Source organism: Emys orbicularis, chromosome 4 (genome assembly GCF_028017835.1).
Source record: "Emys orbicularis isolate rEmyOrb1 chromosome 4, rEmyOrb1.hap1, whole genome shotgun sequence".
Lineage (NCBI taxonomy): Eukaryota > Metazoa > Chordata > Testudines > Emydidae > Emys > Emys orbicularis.
Window position 1 is genome coordinate 44,078,827 of NC_088686.1, and position 17,823 is coordinate 44,096,649.

Sequence of the window (17,823 nt, forward strand, 5' to 3'; positions counted from 1 at the left end):
TATTTGCAAAGCCCTGAATACCTTTGATCCAAGTTACCTTTAAAGGCTGCCTCTTCATCTAGGCTTCCCTGCAGCCTATCCGATCACTGGCCCTCTCTCCAGCAAGAGCTTGAAGCTGGTTATTTCTGGCATTAAGGCCACTACTGACATTCAGGCCTGGTGGAGGCTTATTTAACCACGTGGCAGAAGATTTGTGGAGAAGCACCTGCCTGGCCAGGCCTCCCCACAGCACCACTGGTGCCTGGCCAGGCTCCATCGCAAGAAGGCGGCTCCTCAATGAGACCGGCGAACAGAGCCAACGAGAACCCCCGGGGCCTAGGAACAAGCAATGATGGAGAAAGGAACAGCCCTAGCTAGAGAGGCTAATGGAGCGGGACTCCAGCAACCCTCCACCCCCAAACTACCCACGGGCCATAGAGATCCCCTCCCAGGCCCAGCTGTCTTCGCTTCCCAATCGCAGAGCCCCCCGGAGTGCTCCCCCAGCCCCACAAAGCCCCCTCTGAGCGCTCCCCAGCCCCCGAATGCTGCCCCCACAGAGCCCCCCTCGATGCTCGCCCAGCCCCACAGAGCCCCCTCTGAGCGCTCCCCCCACAGCCCCTCCCTCACAGAGCCCTGAGCACTCCCCAGTCCCCCCGAGTGATCCCCCACAGAGCCCCGTCTGAGCGCTCCCCCCACAGCCCCTCCCTCACAGAGCCCTGAGCACTCCCCAGTCCCCCCGAGTGATCCCCTACACAGCCCCCTTCGGAGCCCTGCCCAGGGCCCCCCTCCCCGGCAGGCTCCCCCTCGTGCGGGTGCCCGCCGGGCAGCAGGAGCGCGCAGGTCACGGCGGCGGCCGGAAGCGGTTCCGGGACGTGCGGGAGCCAACATGGAGCCTGTCGGGGCTGCGGGACTTGGGGGAGGCCGGTGAGGGAGGGGTTCGACACAGAGCGGACGCGGAGCCAGGGACACTCCAGGTCTCTCCTGCCCGAGCGGGGCCGCCCCTCTCCTGCGAGTGCCCGGCCCTGCGGCGGGCAGAGCCGCCCGGACCATGTCCCTGGGCGAGTACGAGCGGCACTGCGACTCCATCAACTCCGACTTCGGCAGCGAGTCCTCGGGCCGGGGCGGGCCCCGCGCGGGCCCCAGCCTGGGCGCCGAGCAGGAGGAGCTGCACTACGCCCCCATCCGCATCCTGGGCCGCGGCGCCTTCGGGGAGGCCACTCTCTACCGCCGGACCGAGGTACCGCCAGCGGCTGCGCCCGGACCGCGGCTCCCCGGCACGAGGGTCCCAGGCCTGAGGGCGTATCCGGCCCCCGGCTGCGCCTGGGCGCTCCCCCGGTGCGGCCCTGAGTCCGAGGGCAGCAGGCGGCCAGCCGCCTTCTCCGTCCGCCAGGGCCGCGCTGCAGAGAAAGCGGCGGCCCACGCCAGCCCATTGCGCTATGGAGGCGACGCGGGTATGGTTGGCTTGGCACAGGCTGCTACCGGCGGGAGAGGTTTCGGCCTCTCCATCAGCTGTGGCTGGAAATGGGGACCCTGCGCGCCCTGCCTCCGCTGATAAAGCCCTGCTACTGCAAACCGTCTTGCCCAAGCCAGGGCCTGCCTCCTAGACAGGGGCCCAGCATGGGCCCCGGCCACACCCCTTCTGCTTACTGGCATCGCAGTGAGCCTCGGCCAGTTCACTTCCAATCTCTGTAGGGCACTGGGAAGGCAGAGAAACTGTGGCCTGATGTATGTTGAAATAGCCATAGAGCTGAGCATTTTCAGCATAATGTGTGATATTACCGCCCAAAGCATCCAACTCCTGCAGAAGTCTCCTATAGGCATTGAACAGGAGGACCTGCAGGATAGGCCACTGTGGTACTCCAGAGAGAGCCCTTGGGAAAAGAGTAGTTCTTAACTCAGAGGCCGTTGTTAATCGCTGAGAGAGAGGAGCTAAACCACTGCAAAGTTGTGCCATATGCCTCTGCAGGGGCCTGCATGCACATCAGCCACATCGCCTGGTCAGTGGTATCATAGATCTAATTATTATGGATGTGTACCATTGTAAGGCAGATATCTTCTGTCATAGATATCAGTACAATTTCTGTGCCATACCCAGGCCTGAAAGCTGATTGTCTGGAAAAGGAAAGCAGAGGAATTGAGGTGCTGGCAGCCCAAGTGATGACTGAAGATGTTAATGTCAAGCGATGGTTTTTTGAGCTGGAGTCTGGCTAGTGCCGCTTAGAGTATCGTTGGCCTTTTTGCACTTGGAGATATCCTATCTCCTAGAACTGGAAGGGACCTTGAAAGGTCATCGAGTCCAGCCCCCTGCCTTCACTAGCAGGACTAAGTACTGATTTTGCCCCAGATCCCTAAGTGGCCCCCTCAAGGATTGAACTCACAACCCTGGGTTTAGCAGGCCAATGCTCAAACCACTGAGCTATCCCTCCCTCTCAGATTTTCAAAGTGAGGCATTAAGAATCCCTGCCACTAATGTACCTCAAACTTTTCTGCTGCTTTCACCAGTTATAACAAATATGAGGCCATCTAGCAGAGCTGACTGAAGCTCTTAGTATGTTCACAATCTCAGTGAAAACAGAGGAAACTCAGCCACAGAAGCCAGAGCTCTCTTCTCCCCTTTCAATTAAATCCATCCAAATTCCATTTTTTTGTTGTTGTTGCTGGCAGAGAGAAACACTTGACTCCAGTTATCAAATTGTCTTTAGGATTTATTACTTCTGCTGGAAGAAGGGGACAACTAGGTATTCTAGCATGGATGGCTGGGGACAAACAATGATGTTTCACCAAGGCATTGACAGAATGACCCAATGAATGGACAGTATAATTTTACAATTGGGTCGGTGTATAAGGGCAGACTGTTACAATTCTCTGTAGCTCTTCAAGTCTCTGGATAAACTGGCTCTGGAGTAGCGAGGAGCTTCTGAGGGCCAATGCTCTTTCACCATACCTTATATTAATGCTTGTTGGGAAAATAATGGATTATAGCAGAATTGTTGTTTTACTGGGGAATGCACAATGTGTTTGAGTTTGTGCAAGAAAAAACAATAACCAAAAAGCAACAAAAACCTCCCATTCCCCTATAACACTTTCCTTGAAAGTTCCTAATTTATTTTAAAACACGAGAATGCTGGCCAGCTAGAAAAAACAGCTACATATAGTGATTTTTAGCCTCAGAAATAGAGAAACTTTAAATTAATTCTGTGCAAAAGCTTTGACTGAAATCTGTAAGAGGGAGAAAGTGTGTTTACCTTGCATGGAGGTTTAATTTCCTGACTCAAGGGTACATGTTGTTCTTTACCCTTCCCAGCAATATGTTTTAATTAAGAGTCTTTGTGTTTCAGGATGACTCGCTTGTGGTGTGGAAGGAGGTGGATCTGACCCGACTATCAGAAAAAGAGCGTCGTGATGCTTTGAATGAAATAGTTATCCTTGCTCTGTTGCAGCATGACAACATCATTGCCTACTACAATCATTTCATGGATAACACCACACTGCTGATCGAGCTGGAATACTGTAATGGTGAGATCCCCAGTTCCACCTGCAAAAGGGAAGGTCCCATGCAGCTCTGGAGCAGAATCTGCTGGAGCATTAACTGTATTTCTTGAGTATCTTCTAGAGAGAAGAGGCATAAAGCCAAATCTTGTAGTGCAGCTAGAGAAGGGGATATTGTGGGTCTATTGCAGGGTGCCAAAAAGAGAAGCTAAGTGATCAATCTAGGTAGTTCCAGAGACTGACCAGTTTCTGGAGAATTGTGAGCAGATGGAGCATTGAAAGAAGTGGAGGTATTGTTAATACAGAGCTCTAAATATATCTCCCACATTTGAGCATGTACATAGGTCTTTCTGCACAGTCCTCCGATCGGGTCATCTGCTCCATCTTCCTGCCAGTACAGGGCATGTCTCTGTTTTAGGGATATGGCCAGAAGACACAGCACCTTTTTAAATGAGTCCTTTCTTTAGCTAGAGTTACAACCAGGGCTTGAAAATCCTCCTGTCCAGGGTAAGCAGGATTCTTTTCTAGGCAAGTGCCATCAGCTTTTGTAGAATCTGCAACTTCCATTTGAAAAAAAACGTTTCTAGCCATTATGGTTGTGGAGAGAACCTTTCAAACATGAGCCAAGTTTAAACCAATGCAATGATAACTTCCGAAGTCTGAAGAGAGATTGATCTCGTTTTGGGGGTGGGGTGGTCAGTAGATAGCCTGTGTCCCCCCCCCCCCCCAACAGTGCTATCACTGCTGTTAAGGCAGTTGGGAGAAGAGAGAATGTGCAGCTGCTTCTGTTAGGAGCAGAGAGCTCTGGATGGAGCTACTACCTCCACTCTCTGGAGTAGGGGGCACTGTGGTGGGGGAGTCCAATCACCCCAGCAGATGACTGTGTATGCTTGGGGCATTCCACTAACGCTACCTGCCACTCAAGCAGAAGATTATTTTGTATGGGAGCAAGGTCCCTCATGCTGCCACCATCACCACAGGAAGGGTAAGGACTCCACATATGCACAGGTTTTTGAAGGTGCCTCACACACAGGGCTCTCTGCTTGTGGGGATATTGGCAGGAGGAGGCACTTGTACAAGAGCCCTTTGGTAGGGTGGCAGGCAGAGGGTGTATAATCACTGGCTGTCATGCTGGCCAGGGCCTCGCTGCTCCTCAGGTCCACTGTCCTTGTTTTTAGGTGAGATGAGGTGTCAGTCTAGGACAGAGGTGGGCAAACTGCGGCGCCCGCGGAACCCTCCTGCCTGGCTCTTGAGCTGCTAGCCAGGGAGGCTAGCCCTCGGCCTCTCCCCTGCTGTCTACCCTCCCTCGCAGTCTCAGCTTGCTGTGCCGCCAGCGCTCTGGGCGGCGGGGCTGCGTGCTCCTGCCAGGCAGCGCGGCTGCGAGAGCCGCCAGCCTGCCCTGGTTTTCTAGACTGCGCGGTAGCGTGGCTGGCTCTGGCCAGGCGGTGCGGCTGCTAGTCCTGGCGCTCTGAGCAACATGGTAAGGGGGCGGGGAGCGGGGGGGACTGGATAAGGGGCAGGGGATCCCAGGGGACTGGGAGCAGGGGGCAGTTGGATGGGGTGGAGGTTGGGGGGGGGGGGGTCACGGGACGGGAAAAAGGGAGGGTTGGACAGGCGTGGGAGGCCTGTCAGGGGGCGGGGGTGTGGATATAGGGGTGGGGGCAGTCAGGGGACAGGGAGCAGGGGAGGTTGGATGGGGTCCCGGGGGGGCGGTCAAGGGACAAGGAGCGGGGGGGGGGGCGGTTGAATTGGTCGAGGGTTCTGAGGGGGGTGGAAAGTGGGAGGTGGCGGATAGGGGGCGGGGGCCAGGTTGTTTGGGAAGGCACAGCCTTCCCTACCCGGCCCACCATACAGTTTCGGAACCCCGATGTGGCCCTCAGGCCAAAAAGTTTGCCCACCCCTGGTCTAGGAGGAGGGAAAGAGCCCCCTGACACCACTGTGTGTGAGTCCTCTTGCCACTCTGACAGAGGCTCTGGTTTGGGGCCAGAGAAGGGCTGGCCGGTATTAATGGTTACATCCCCCCATGTACATGCATGTGCGCGCATGCGCGCACACACACACACTCTTTCTACATTGTTTTATTTGAGGGCAGACCAGCATTAATTGATTTATTTGGTGTAGGAAGGGGCAGTATGAGTTGAGAGCTCAGAATTCACCCTGCAGTAGACAGGAGTATTAGGGACCAACTAGGGGTGACCAGGAGGAGGGTGTGTGGCTTAAGACACAGCTGTATTTTGGCCTAACAAATGGGCTTAGTGTTTGGGCTAGTCAGTGTTGGGAAAATATTATAAGCCCTGAAGACCGCAATAGTGGGAAAATGAAATGCACCAGATGTTGCTCATTTCTCTAGGCCCCTTTGTTTTATTTCTGGTGTTGGCAGTGGGTTTCAGTTTAGTATAAACTGTGAATTTCAGTAATTAGATGTTTATGCATCGCCTCCTTCCAGATAACTAATGAATATGTTAGATAAGACCATGCCTACTTCAGTTACTCACAATCCTACTAGACATCTCCTGAAAATGGGATGCTTTTGAAGTTTATTGTTGCTCTGTGTTTGCAGTTCTTCAGCCAGGTTTCAGTCCAAAATAATTTATATTCATTTTTCAAGCAAGATTTAACTAGACACTATCAAATATACTATGGAGATCCAAAACCATGATATGGACAGAAAATAATATTAGTATATAACCCCTCTCTTCCAGGGATCCTGAAGGGATTTACAAACGTAGTTAAATATTATCCCCATTTTACAGAGGAGGATGCTGACACACAGGGAAGTTGTGACTTGCATAAGGTCACACAGCAATAGTGGCAGAGCTGGAACTAGACCCAGATTCATCATGGAAGAATGCCAATTAATACATTTGTTGAAAATAACCCGAAGCATAATTGATGGGAGGGGAAAAAACCTGGGAAGCAAGAATGAACAAGAAAGACCCCCCCCCAGTGTGTTAGTTGGCAGCAAGTTAGACATGAGTTTGCAATGATTTGATATGAAAAGAAAAAAGCTAATGTGATTTTTGACTCGCATACACACAGAGGCATCACATAACCACGTGGGGAGGTAAAGTGTTTTCCTACATATGACCATGGAGATATTGTACCTGAGATACAGCATTCATACTTGGGCAGTTCTGTGCCAAAAAGATGCAGGTACACTGGACGGAGTTCAGAAAAAAACAATAAAAATGATTAAAGGTCTTGGGGTAGGCGGGATAGGGGGAAAGGGAGTTTGATTTGTGAAGAAAGAAAAGAGCTAAATATAAAAGCTTGTCTTTTAAATTACTAAAGGGGAAGATGCATTGTTTTAAAATATTTTAGAAGGTGTGAATGCAAAGTGAGGAAAGGTTTGCGTGCAGCCTGCATATGACTAGGAAGAATGGGAAGAAATTAAGCAAAGGGAAATTTAGATTGAATATCAGGAAAATCTTCCTTATAGGGAGATCTGTAGAACACTCTCTCAAGGGATATAAAGGAATTCCATCACCAGCACTTGGAACACCTAAGACTCAACAAAGCCTTGGAGAATGTACTGCAGGATGTGCTGTGCTGTCTCCATGGGAATGAAAAAGAGGGCCTAATGGGTCCCTTCATCCCTTACATCTATGATAATCACCACTGGAACATGAGTAGATGATTGTTGAGGACTAAAATGGTGCAGGATGTAATCAGAGGAGACTTGGGACTTGACAGTAAGATGCTGGCTTGGTAGGGAGTATTTTCTTGCTCACTGCTTGCTGCAGTCCATTTGTTCATCATTCCTTTTAGCTTTCCTTGATCTTCAACTCACCCTCCTGGAATTGCTAGGCAGCCTGAAGAGAGAGACTGTGATTACTGATTAAGGCTTCTGCTCTTGTTGGATTGTCCATTTCACACGGTATATCTTTCATCAGGGCATTTGATGATCACAAACTTAGATAATGGGGCTTGCATGGACAGAGAAGATGGGGATGTAATCACTGCTGCTCTTGGGGATTTTTCTGCAATGGTTGTAATTCTTTTTATTTTGTGTTGAGTTTTTTGCTGTGCTCTGCCGGGCAGTCTAGTCTGATTTCCTGTACAGGGTATAAAGGTCTGTCCATTCTAGGAAACACTGTTACATAAGGGACTGGCTGTTCTTTCATATACATCTTTTAGAACAAATTGAAGGTGGTGCTGAGAGAGAATAATCCCTTTCTCGCCTTAGATGTGCCAATTTCCCTGTTAGAGGAAAGGGGTTTGCATTCTGAAGAAGAACTTGTTTGTGTGAGACACTGCAGAGTGTAAGTGAAGATTACAAAGGGAGAGCTACTTCTGAACAGGCTGCAACAGTCCAGGAGATTCCTAACTGGGTTGCCGATGATACATCAGCAGAACATTTACCATCACTAACTAAGATGTGCTTCTCTCTCTCACTTTTAATTGCAGGGGGGAACCTCTACGATAAGATCCTGCGGCAGAAAGACAAGTTGTTTGAGGAAGAGGTAATTTGGGCTGTTTGAGGATAGCAGTGGTGCTGGTTTCAGCGCTACTTGAACCTATATAGTTATCTGGGTGTTTATACCATGCTCCTTCCCGTAGCGTTAGCTCACCTCTATTCTTGTCAGGGGTCTCTCCTTGTACCCTTTGGGCTGTAGTTCTGCCTCTCCTTTTGGACATCATAAGCAGTTATGAGGCATCAGGAAGCCTTTTATATCATGCGTGGAATAATGGAGGGAGAATCAGTGGCTGTGGCTGCTTTACAGTCTCAGCTGAGATTTTGCTCTAAGATCTCCCTTTCTGCATTCCCGTCTGACTATCACTCTGCTCATTTCTCTGTTTTGGCCTTCCATGGGATCTAGTCCAAATACAACTCATTCACTGATTACTTAATGAACCTGTCTGACTGGACCTTTTTCCTGGGCCATACTTGTTAATTTGTACTGTTCTTTTCTCATTAGCTCCCACATTCTCACTGCTTCCTTCTCCCACTTTGTATTAAGATTCTCACATTTGTGCAGCTCATAAAATAAACTTGAAGAATTTGTGAGTCTTGTGAAGATAAAATGGTCCAAATTGGCGGTTGCAAAGACCCACCCCATCCCACCCCACCCCAAATTCCCTCAGAAGATCATTAGCTGCCACTCCTAATTATTTTTACTGGTAAGTTATCAATTCCTATAGTACGTGTCACAGTGCACTTTGAAGATCACTGACACAAAATTATCTTATGGAGGTTCCCTCTTATAAGGATCCCCAAATTGGGATATTTCCAGGGGAATGAAGAAGACCTCTCCCTAAAGGAGCCTCCAGCCAGGATATTCCTTGCTGATGGTCACCAGGTTCTCTTGCTGTAGCTTGCCAGGACAATGGTGTGTGTAATTTTTGGACCTCATGTGACCTTTGTTCCTTCTCTACAGATGGTAGTGTGGTACCTATTTCAGATTGCATCAGCCGTGAGCTGTATCCATAGAGCTGGAATCCTTCACAGGTAGGTGTCTAATGTAACAAAGCTCGGGTGAAAGTGGATTCATGTGTCTGAGGGCCGAACCCATTTGAAAATCTCTGCGCTCCTACTTCTGAAGCAGCATACCCCAGGCTAGCAGGAGGCATGGGGAGAGGGGAAATCTGTCATACTTGTTTGGTGTTCCTTTGGGAAGCTTCCCCGCTCAGGGCTTATCTGGGTGCTTTGGCATTAAATGCCAGCTCATCTCACAAGTTTAGGTTAGAAACTGCATTGCTGATTTTGCACAATGAACTAGAAAAGAATTGCTCTATGTAGCCCGTGCTGCAGCCATTGGAACCTATTGATTGAGTAAAAAGGTAACTATCAATAAGGGAATAAACCAACCTCTGACTTGAAGCACAAAACAAATTTATTTCCTAAATCAGTCAGGTTGGAGGTAATCACTAGTGGAGAACACTGTCCCCATCTGCAATAATATCCCAGCATCAGATCAGTGTGTGAATCTGCGTCATTACTCATGTGGGCTAACCACATCACACCAGTGCTCCATGGACTGCAGTGGCGGCTTCTTCACAATTCCAGGTGCTGTAGAATTCTAAATATAAAATAGTGTGTCTGGGGGACTATGTTTTCAGTGAGGGGCTTAAAGCTCTGGATTCACATTCTTTCATACTTAAGAGTTTAGTGTAAAGCTCATCTCTTCCCAAAGGCCTTTGCCTAAGGCCAGGGGTGCTGGAACAATTTGTATAGTGCAGGTGCTTAGAGCCATTGAACCAAACTGTAAACCCTGTATATAATGGAAACCACTTCAAGCCAGGGGATGTGGCAGCACCCCTAGTTCCAGCACCTATGCCTAAGGGTGAGGCAGAGGGCTGTTATATTTAACAGCTAAGTTCTAGGATTGGGTTGGTTTAACACTGTGTTTTATTTTGTTAAGAATTTTCCATGGGTTCATATGCCTGGGATTGGCCCATTTCTGAAAATGGAAAAATAAAACTGTCTTTAATGGTCTTCACTGTGGTTCACAGGAGAAAGAACCATAGTCTGTACATTGAGCTCTGAAGGATGAATGTTCTAGACTATTTCTGTTTGTGCATATATGATCAAACGCAGCTAAGGTGATTACTGCCCTGGGACTATGGGATGAGAAGCTCTGTCAGTGATTGCAACACTAGGCTTTCCATGCCTGAAGAAATGCTAATCAAGTCTGATACAGTGAGAGACGCCATTCAGAGCTAACAGAAAAAGGAAGGCAACAAGTTCACTCCAAATCCTGATGAGCAGAAAAACACTCAAGTACTTCAGCTTCATAGTGACACTTTTCTCTCTTTTTCTCACCAGAGATATAAAGACATTAAATATCTTCCTCACGAAGGCAAACCTGATTAAGTTGGGAGACTATGGGTTGGCAAAGAAGCTGAACTCTGAGTACTCCATGGCTGAGACTGTGAGTATATTGTAGCAGAGCAATTTTGGGGCAATGTAATCAAAGGATTTTTGTTTTAAAGAAAAAAAATTAGACATGTGAATGCTTGCTGGCAGGGGAAGTGCTTTTTAGTGGGTGGAGGAATAGGGATGTGAGGCTGCATCAAATAGAAGGGGATTATGGAGAAGAGATAAATGAAGCTGGGTGGTAGGGGAGGTGAGAGGGACTTGGGTACTCGGGTGAGGGGGAGGGACTCTGGGAAGGAGGCATGGGGATAAATGGCAGGAGGACTAGAGGAGAACAGAGGCAGGGGCGCTGGTCAGCAACTCTGGTCAGTTCTACATTCCATAGGCGCTGACTTCTGCTGGCGCTGCTGGGTGCTTGACCCGCCTCTGCCCCCGGCCCCTGCCTCAACTCCACCCCTACCCCGCCCCCATTCCAACCCCTTTCCCAAAGTCCCTGCCCCAACTCTGCCCCCTTCCTGCCCCTCTTCCAACCCCTTCCCCAAATCCCGGCCCCGCCTCTTCCCTGCCTCCTCCCCTGCACGCACCATGTTCCCGCTCCTCCTCCCTCCCTCCCAGAGCTTGTTACACCACGAAACAGCTGTTTTGTGGCGGCAAGCGCTGGGAGGAGACGCGGGGTTGTGGTGCACTCGGGAGGAGTCGGAGGTGAGGTGGGGCGGGGAGCTTGGCTGCCGGTGGCCCCGTGGGTGCTCCAGCCCTGGAGCACCCACGGAGTCAGCACCTATACTACAGTCTCCCCTTCTGTATGTATGCACCCTTCACGGGAGCTAGGATGTGGAGGGCCTTGCCTCTGGGGATGTGCCAGGGTCCTTGGAGGACTCTGCCCACCTTTCGGGTCTGATCCTGCTTCCCTGATCCCCTCTTGAGTCAGGTTCTGGAGGGGGCTTGCCTTTCTGGCAGTCCCTGAGCCCCTCTCCCTACCTTTTCATGTGAGCTGGAGGTGCCCGCTCCTCTAGTGGGGGAGTGAATCTGAGTCCATCTCTCTGATGCCAGTGGGTATATCTACATAGCAAAGACAAATCTTCAGCTGGCCCATGCCAGCCAACTTGGGCTGCAAGGCTGTTTCATTGCTGTGTAGATTTCCAGGCTCTGGAGGGTCCTAGAGCCCGGGCTCCAACTTGAGCCTGGAATTCTGCACAGCAATGAAACAGCATGAGCCTGAGTCAGCTGGCACAGGCCAGCCACAGCTTTTTCTTTGCTGTGTAGACATACCCTATGTGAGCCAGGATCTGGAGAAGCCCTACGCTTCTGGGGGGAGCTGGGAACAGAACTAAGAAGACTCTGCTGACACAGGTGAGGAGTTGAGAACAGTCATGCTTGATGCGTATGACAGGCTCTCTCCAGTGCTAGGGCAGGGAGATGGAAACACCCACTGATGAATGGAGCAATTAACACATCTCTGAGTTATTGTTTCAGGCTGTGTTAATCTCCATAGGGTGTTCTCATTCATCTGAGATCATCACACCTCTCTGCGCCTCCTGTGCTTTTAGGATTATCCTGTGTTGGGGCTCTGCATATAGAAAAGGAGTTGCTGATTATTAATTTCATAAATATTATAGTGGAGCAGCAGCTCTGCTACAGTTAGGATTGAGAAGATTTTTCTGTTTAAAGGATGATTTTCCTACGTGTTCCAAAATCTGCATGCCTGTCCATATTGTCTTGAAATTTGCCGTGTCTTATGGGGATGCAGGGTAGGGTTTGTGATCCACATTTGGGGTCATTTGACCAAGGGGTTCCCTGGATATGACCCTCCCCCCCAGGAAAAAAGCTTTTCTTTAAAGTTCACAGATTCTTCCAGCATTTTTGGGGCACAACGGGCTTCTGCAATACTAATGGTTTAATGGGACAGGAGGGGGAGGGTGAACGGGAGCTATGTGTTGCAGGGAATAGTGGGGGTGGTCGGGAGGAGAGACATACATCAGTCTTCTCTCACAAAACTCAAAGCACCAAGCTGCTCAGACTTTGATGTAGCACAGGTGTTTGGAGCACATTGTCCTGGAACATCCAATACAGTTCTGTTGAAGGAGCTCTCCTCTTCTCCCTCCAGTATACGATCTCCCAGCTCCATTGTTCCTGTGGTGATTAGTAGGCTTGGAATTGGAGACTGCTCTGAATACCAACCTGTTAAGGATTTTTATAGCTTACCAACACACACTTTTTCCCCCTAAGGCTTGATTGTTAAATTTAATGCAGCTGTTGGTGTTTTGCTAGGATGCTTCATTCCTTTGAAAACTTCCTTCCAGAACATCAGCACTATTACACAGCTCCATAACAAATGGGAACTTAGGGTTACTGTAGTATGCCCTAGTAGCTCCTGCGATAGCAAAACCATTTCAGTTATAACCCATTTTCCTTACATAACATTTAGAAATTCACCTTTTGTACTGAGAATTTCCATGCTTGATTTTTTGCTCAAAGGAGTGTGTGTCTCTTTTTCTTGCCCCCTCCTTTTTGGCTGGTGGATAGTTTGAGCAAAATTCATTCTGACACTTTTGAGTTCTCTGAGGGTGACAATAAATACATGCTGACCATGCTGAAGTTGGTATTTGACTGTGTGACTAGAGTTCGTGGAGTTGTATAACTACCACCCAGCTTAAGGGAAAATGGATAGTGGATGATAGAGTAAGAAGGGATTGAAATAGCCCTGTGAATGTTCTCACAGGCCTCTGGTAAGATTCTAGCAAAGACTAATGAAAGCCCACCTCATTTGTGATATAACTGCCCATTCTCCCAGCCTAGCCTACCAGTCCCAGGGTCTGTTGCTGAGACAGTTTGCATAAAGAGGATTATAAATATCCCCCTCTTCCTAAAGACATGATCTATTCTCATTTCTTTCAATTTCATTCCACAGTGGTTAGTTTGACTCATGGCTAAGGGGAAGAGCCTATTCAGCTGGAAGCTTCTTCCCACTTACACCACTTGTCATGTTCGTTCTCAGTTTCTCATTGTGATTTTGAGCTGTTCATCTTTCATGTGGTATTCATGATGGCTTCTGCATTTAACCAAAATATAGGTTCCATTGTTGAGGAAAGTCCTGTCCTGCAGCGGAAGTCTTCCAGATGGGACTCAGGCCACCTTTTTGGCTTCCTGATCCTGAAAACTTCCCTCTTCATTCTGAAACAGAGCAACTTTTGTCTGCTAACATCCCACAGTCAGACAGAACTGCTCACCAGCTGTGAGCTGGCAGCTGCTTTCACATGCTTTGTCAGATTCCTTGCCCCTCACCTTCCCAAGACTACTCGGAGGGTGAGGAGAAATGGATGGCTGAGCCTGATATGTTGTCATCACCTGCTTTGTAGTCCTGTTTGCTCTCACCTGCAAGGTGGTGAATGGTGAGGTAGGGCTATAGGTCCCTCTCCTGAAGTCCTAATTTCCACTATGTGCTACATCAGAGTCTGAGCAGCTTGGGTACCTTGGGTTTTCTGTAAACATTAGAAAATTAGGGTTTGCAATGGAAACACTGATGGGCCCGTAGTAATTATGGTGGGTCTGGGTGGAATGTGTGTGAAGATTTTCTGCTTTTGTTGTCCAGCTGGTGGGAACTCCATACTACATGTCCCCAGAGCTCTGCCAGGGGGTGAAATACAACTTCAAATCTGATATCTGGGCTGTGGGCTGTGTTGTCTTTGAGCTTCTCACCCTGAAGAGAACCTTTGATGCTACAGTAAGTCCATAGACTGTGGGATAAATTGAATAGGCTGTTTGTTATTGTCACAGTGTCTCTGCTTGTCCTGTAGCTTTTCTAACTTTTATTTTTATTCCTTCATGGCTATTAATAATTTGAGTATTTATGAACATGAGGGTCTGAGAGCACAACCGAGAGCTGGAAGTAATATGGGCAAACTTTTCCTGCCCAGCTTTGCTGATACTCTTTGATCCTGCCCGCAGCCTGAGACCTCGCACACACAGGGAGTGCAGACGGTCCTGATATGTAGCAATGTTTGAAGGGAAACATTCTCTTTTGACCAAAGCAGGACTTCATTAATTGGCTGTGCAACCAAGTCCCATCTCTCTCTCTCTCTCTCTCCCCCCCCCCCCCTTTCATAAATCTTATGCTGGTAGTTGGGAGTTTCACAATACAGCATCCTGTTGTGAGAGTTTATAATCTCTGAATCTCCTAGGATTTAATTACGTTGTCTTGTTCCACAGCTTGATTATGTGAGGAGTGTGGCTGACTGGCACAGCTGGGAGTTACCACTCAGCCAGCCATGCTCCCCACATAGCTGGCTGGCACTTGTGGGTGGGTGAATAAAGCTGCCAGCTAGTGTAGTGTGGCCATGTGGGGAATGCAGCCAGACAGCCAACTGGCATGGTATGGCTGTGATATGTTCTGTACCAGCTATGGGGCCATGTCAAATCACTGTCCTTTTCTGACTTTTCATTGTCAGTGGTGCCTAGACTCCAGTACATGAGTGCCTGCGTGGTATCTTCAGAGCTGGGGAGTTTCTGTACACTGATGGAGCCTGACATACAGGGAGGAGCCCACCCTCCTCTCCCTCATTGCCTCATTTGGAGAGAAGCTTGGTGTTGCCATCAAGCCCTAGCTTGGAAAGGCTGTCTGGAAGAGGTAGCATTTCTGCAGGGGAGGTGACTAGGTTGCTGCAGCACCTAGTAGCAGCTGAGAGGAGTGGGGACATGTTGAGTACCCAGTCAGAGAAAGAGATGATAAACATCAGAGGCCTGCAGCATCCCTCCCCATTGGGCCCACTGTCCAACTCAGCTCAGCTCCTTTACAATTGGTCATTGTTTTCTCCCTAGAATCCCCTAAACCTGTGTGTGAAGATTGTACAGGGAAATCGGGCTATGGAGGTTGATTCCAGTGTCTATTCCCTGGAGCTGATCCAGATGGTGCACTCCTGCCTCCATCAGGTTGGGAAGATTAATTTTCTCTTCAGATCTTCTGCCCATTGCCTAAGTCCTGCAGCTCCAGAGCAGTGGGTGACTGCTGAGATGTGTATTTCAGAGTGGGGTATGTAGGTGCAGACAGATTCCCACATGCAGCTACCTGTGCAGCCTGGTGTGTCAGTGAGAGTGACTTCTGCTTCCTCTTGTTCTCTGAAAACTTCCTGTCTGGATGCCTTTCCAGCTCCATGGGATTTGGGGGGCTGCTGGATTTTTTCGGATGCTGTATGTTGGGGGATAGTTAGAGGCTGAGGTTTTCACATTCATCAGCAGGCCTATCAGCATGATAGATATGGAAGCATCTTCCCAGCATGATCTGTCCTGGCTCCACCTCTGGCTCCAGCTCTCTGGGCTGTGCCTCTTGGCTTAATGTTCTTGTTGCCCTCAGAGCACGTGCTTCTTGGAGGCAGTTAAATTGCCCACATCTTTGGAGTGTGGGAGTCCCCAGTTTGAATATCGGGCATTTAACCCTGTGCTGTCCAGAGACGTGATGGCCCTTTGGTTCATTTCTGTTTGACCGCTTGCCTTTCTGAAGGCAAGTAGGGCATGAGAGAAGGAGACCAGTGGGGGCTGGAATGAGCTAGTCTATCCCAAGATTTCACTGTAGACTTTCCTTAGGAGTGACCTGTTGCTCACCTCTTTCAGGATCCTGAGAAGAGGCCAACTGCCGATGAGCTGCTTGAACATGTTCTTCTCAGCAAACGCAGGAGGTAGCCAAATGTTCTCACCTTGGACATAGATGGGCTGTAGGGGTCAGGAGGGACCTTGGAGCTTTGTGCAAACTAATAATTCTGATGCTTCCCGAATTCAGCCCTTAGATTGATTTCTGGCTGGTAGGAGGCACACCTTGAAATAGACTCTACCCTTTTCAAGAGAGGGGAGTGGATTGCTGCTATTCAGGCAAGAGAAAGCCTTGCTGGTGCCTTTTAATTAACCTGCGTACCGGTGGGAGCATGGGGGCTGGGGAGTGCCCATCTGCCTCCTCGGCCTAACAGCTGATATGCTGAGAACTCTTGTGTGTTTCTCTGAGACTCCTTAGAGGGACCCTAGCTACTGACATTCAAGTTAGACCTTTGGGAACACGTAGCAGCACTCAGGCACTTGTAAGATCATTATAAAAGCCCTTTTATCTCCTATATCTCATGTAATAAGCCCAGTCCAGCACTTTTCCCCTTAGCCTTCCCTGCAGAGTTGTGATGAAAATGCCCTATTTCAGTGGGTGCCCACACTTAGCTGCACTAAAGACCATGTTGGCAACTTACCAGGAGCCTGAGGACTGTGCTTGACTATTTGCCCACCCTCATCTTCAGTACAGCGGGGCAGCCCACAGAGACTGCAAGTCAAGTCCCAAGATGTGCTGCTTCATGGTGTTCTAAGTGGCCTGGCAGAGACGTAACCTACCTACTCCTTCATGTAAGATGAGGGTGGCTGTGGGCCATGCTGTTGGACTGTTTGAGTTACCCTTTGGCCACCCTGGTGGTAGACTTATTTCCTTGCTTGAAGGTGCTTTTCGTTGGTATGCAACCCCCAGAATGATGCTCCAGGCTGTTGTCTTGCTGAACATTCCATCTTTAGGATGAGATTTAAAATCCAGATCCTGTTCACTTGTGGTCATTAAAGATCCAGTGGTACTTTTCACAAAAGTTGGGGTGTAAGCTTCAGCATCATGGCCAAATTCTGGCTCTGGTATATACTTTTTGCCTCCCTTAATTCCCACGAGAGTTTGTTAGCTCTGTGGTGTGTTACTTCTGCCCTAATCATATGTATTGCTGTAGGATGTGTAAATAGCTGCCGTGGTCCACCCCAGAAGGAGCAGCATTTCATTTGAAGGGAAAGTAATCCCTGTGTATGGCTTGTCAGTTTGTGGAGTCTGTAAAGTGTTTCGGCTATAGTAATATGTAGTTACTATTTTCTATAATGTTTTTCTTTTTTTTCTTTTTCTTTTTTTCCCCCCTGTGGCAGGGAGATGGAGGAGAAAGTCACTCTGCTTAATGGGCCAACCAAACGACCAAGGTAATGATTTGAGCATGTGTTTAAAGAGAAATTTGTAGAGAATAGCTCCCTACCTAGAAATTTTGCTGAGAATGTTAGAGATGAGGCTGTGACATCCTTAATGGAGTGTTATAGTTAGAAAAATTTTAAATGCTAGAAACTCAGGAAGGGTGCAATTGTATGCTCATCAGTGTATGAGGCTATAATCTGACCCCCTCTTTTCAGGCTCGTCTCACGTGCAAAGGTGGGAGTTTCTACTACATGTGGGGAGAGTGTTATCTCAGAGACAGAATGATCCACCTAAGTCATTTGCTTGAAGGGGCCCCATAATTATTGGCAGATAACATGCAGCTAACTGACACTGAAGCAGCATGTGAGACCCAGTTCAGAAGAGCAGGAGGTGCCCTGTGTGCATCTCAGTTTCCTCAGTGTACATTGTTATGTCACTTGGCTTGGTGAGTGGCCTAGGGGAAAGGGATGGGGTGTGGGGGAGGCACTGCTTGGACTCTGAGGAGGCTGCCAAGCACAGCCTATATCTGTCAGCTACCCATCCTTCTCCATGGAGAGAGGGTGTGGTGATGTCCCCA

The 17,823-nt window shown here is 49.0% G+C and overlaps 1 protein-coding gene across 1 annotated transcript in view; it reads left to right on the plus strand.

Moving 5' to 3' along the window:
* The first annotated feature begins 1,027 nt into the window (after positions 1-1,027).
* Positions 1,028-17,823, plus strand: part of NEK9 (NIMA related kinase 9) — a 34,451-nt gene continuing 17,655 nt past the window's right edge. The window contains exons 1-9 of the mRNA XM_065403596.1: positions 1,028-1,216; positions 3,318-3,495; positions 7,876-7,931; positions 8,847-8,917; positions 10,235-10,340; positions 13,875-14,006; positions 15,101-15,211; positions 15,890-15,954; positions 17,207-17,257. Coding sequence (XP_065259668.1) covers positions 1,028-1,216; positions 3,318-3,495; positions 7,876-7,931; positions 8,847-8,917; positions 10,235-10,340; positions 13,875-14,006; positions 15,101-15,211; positions 15,890-15,954; positions 17,207-17,257 — 959 coding nt within the window. The remainder of the gene's footprint in view (positions 1,217-3,317; positions 3,496-7,875; positions 7,932-8,846; positions 8,918-10,234; positions 10,341-13,874; positions 14,007-15,100; positions 15,212-15,889; positions 15,955-17,206; positions 17,258-17,823) is intronic.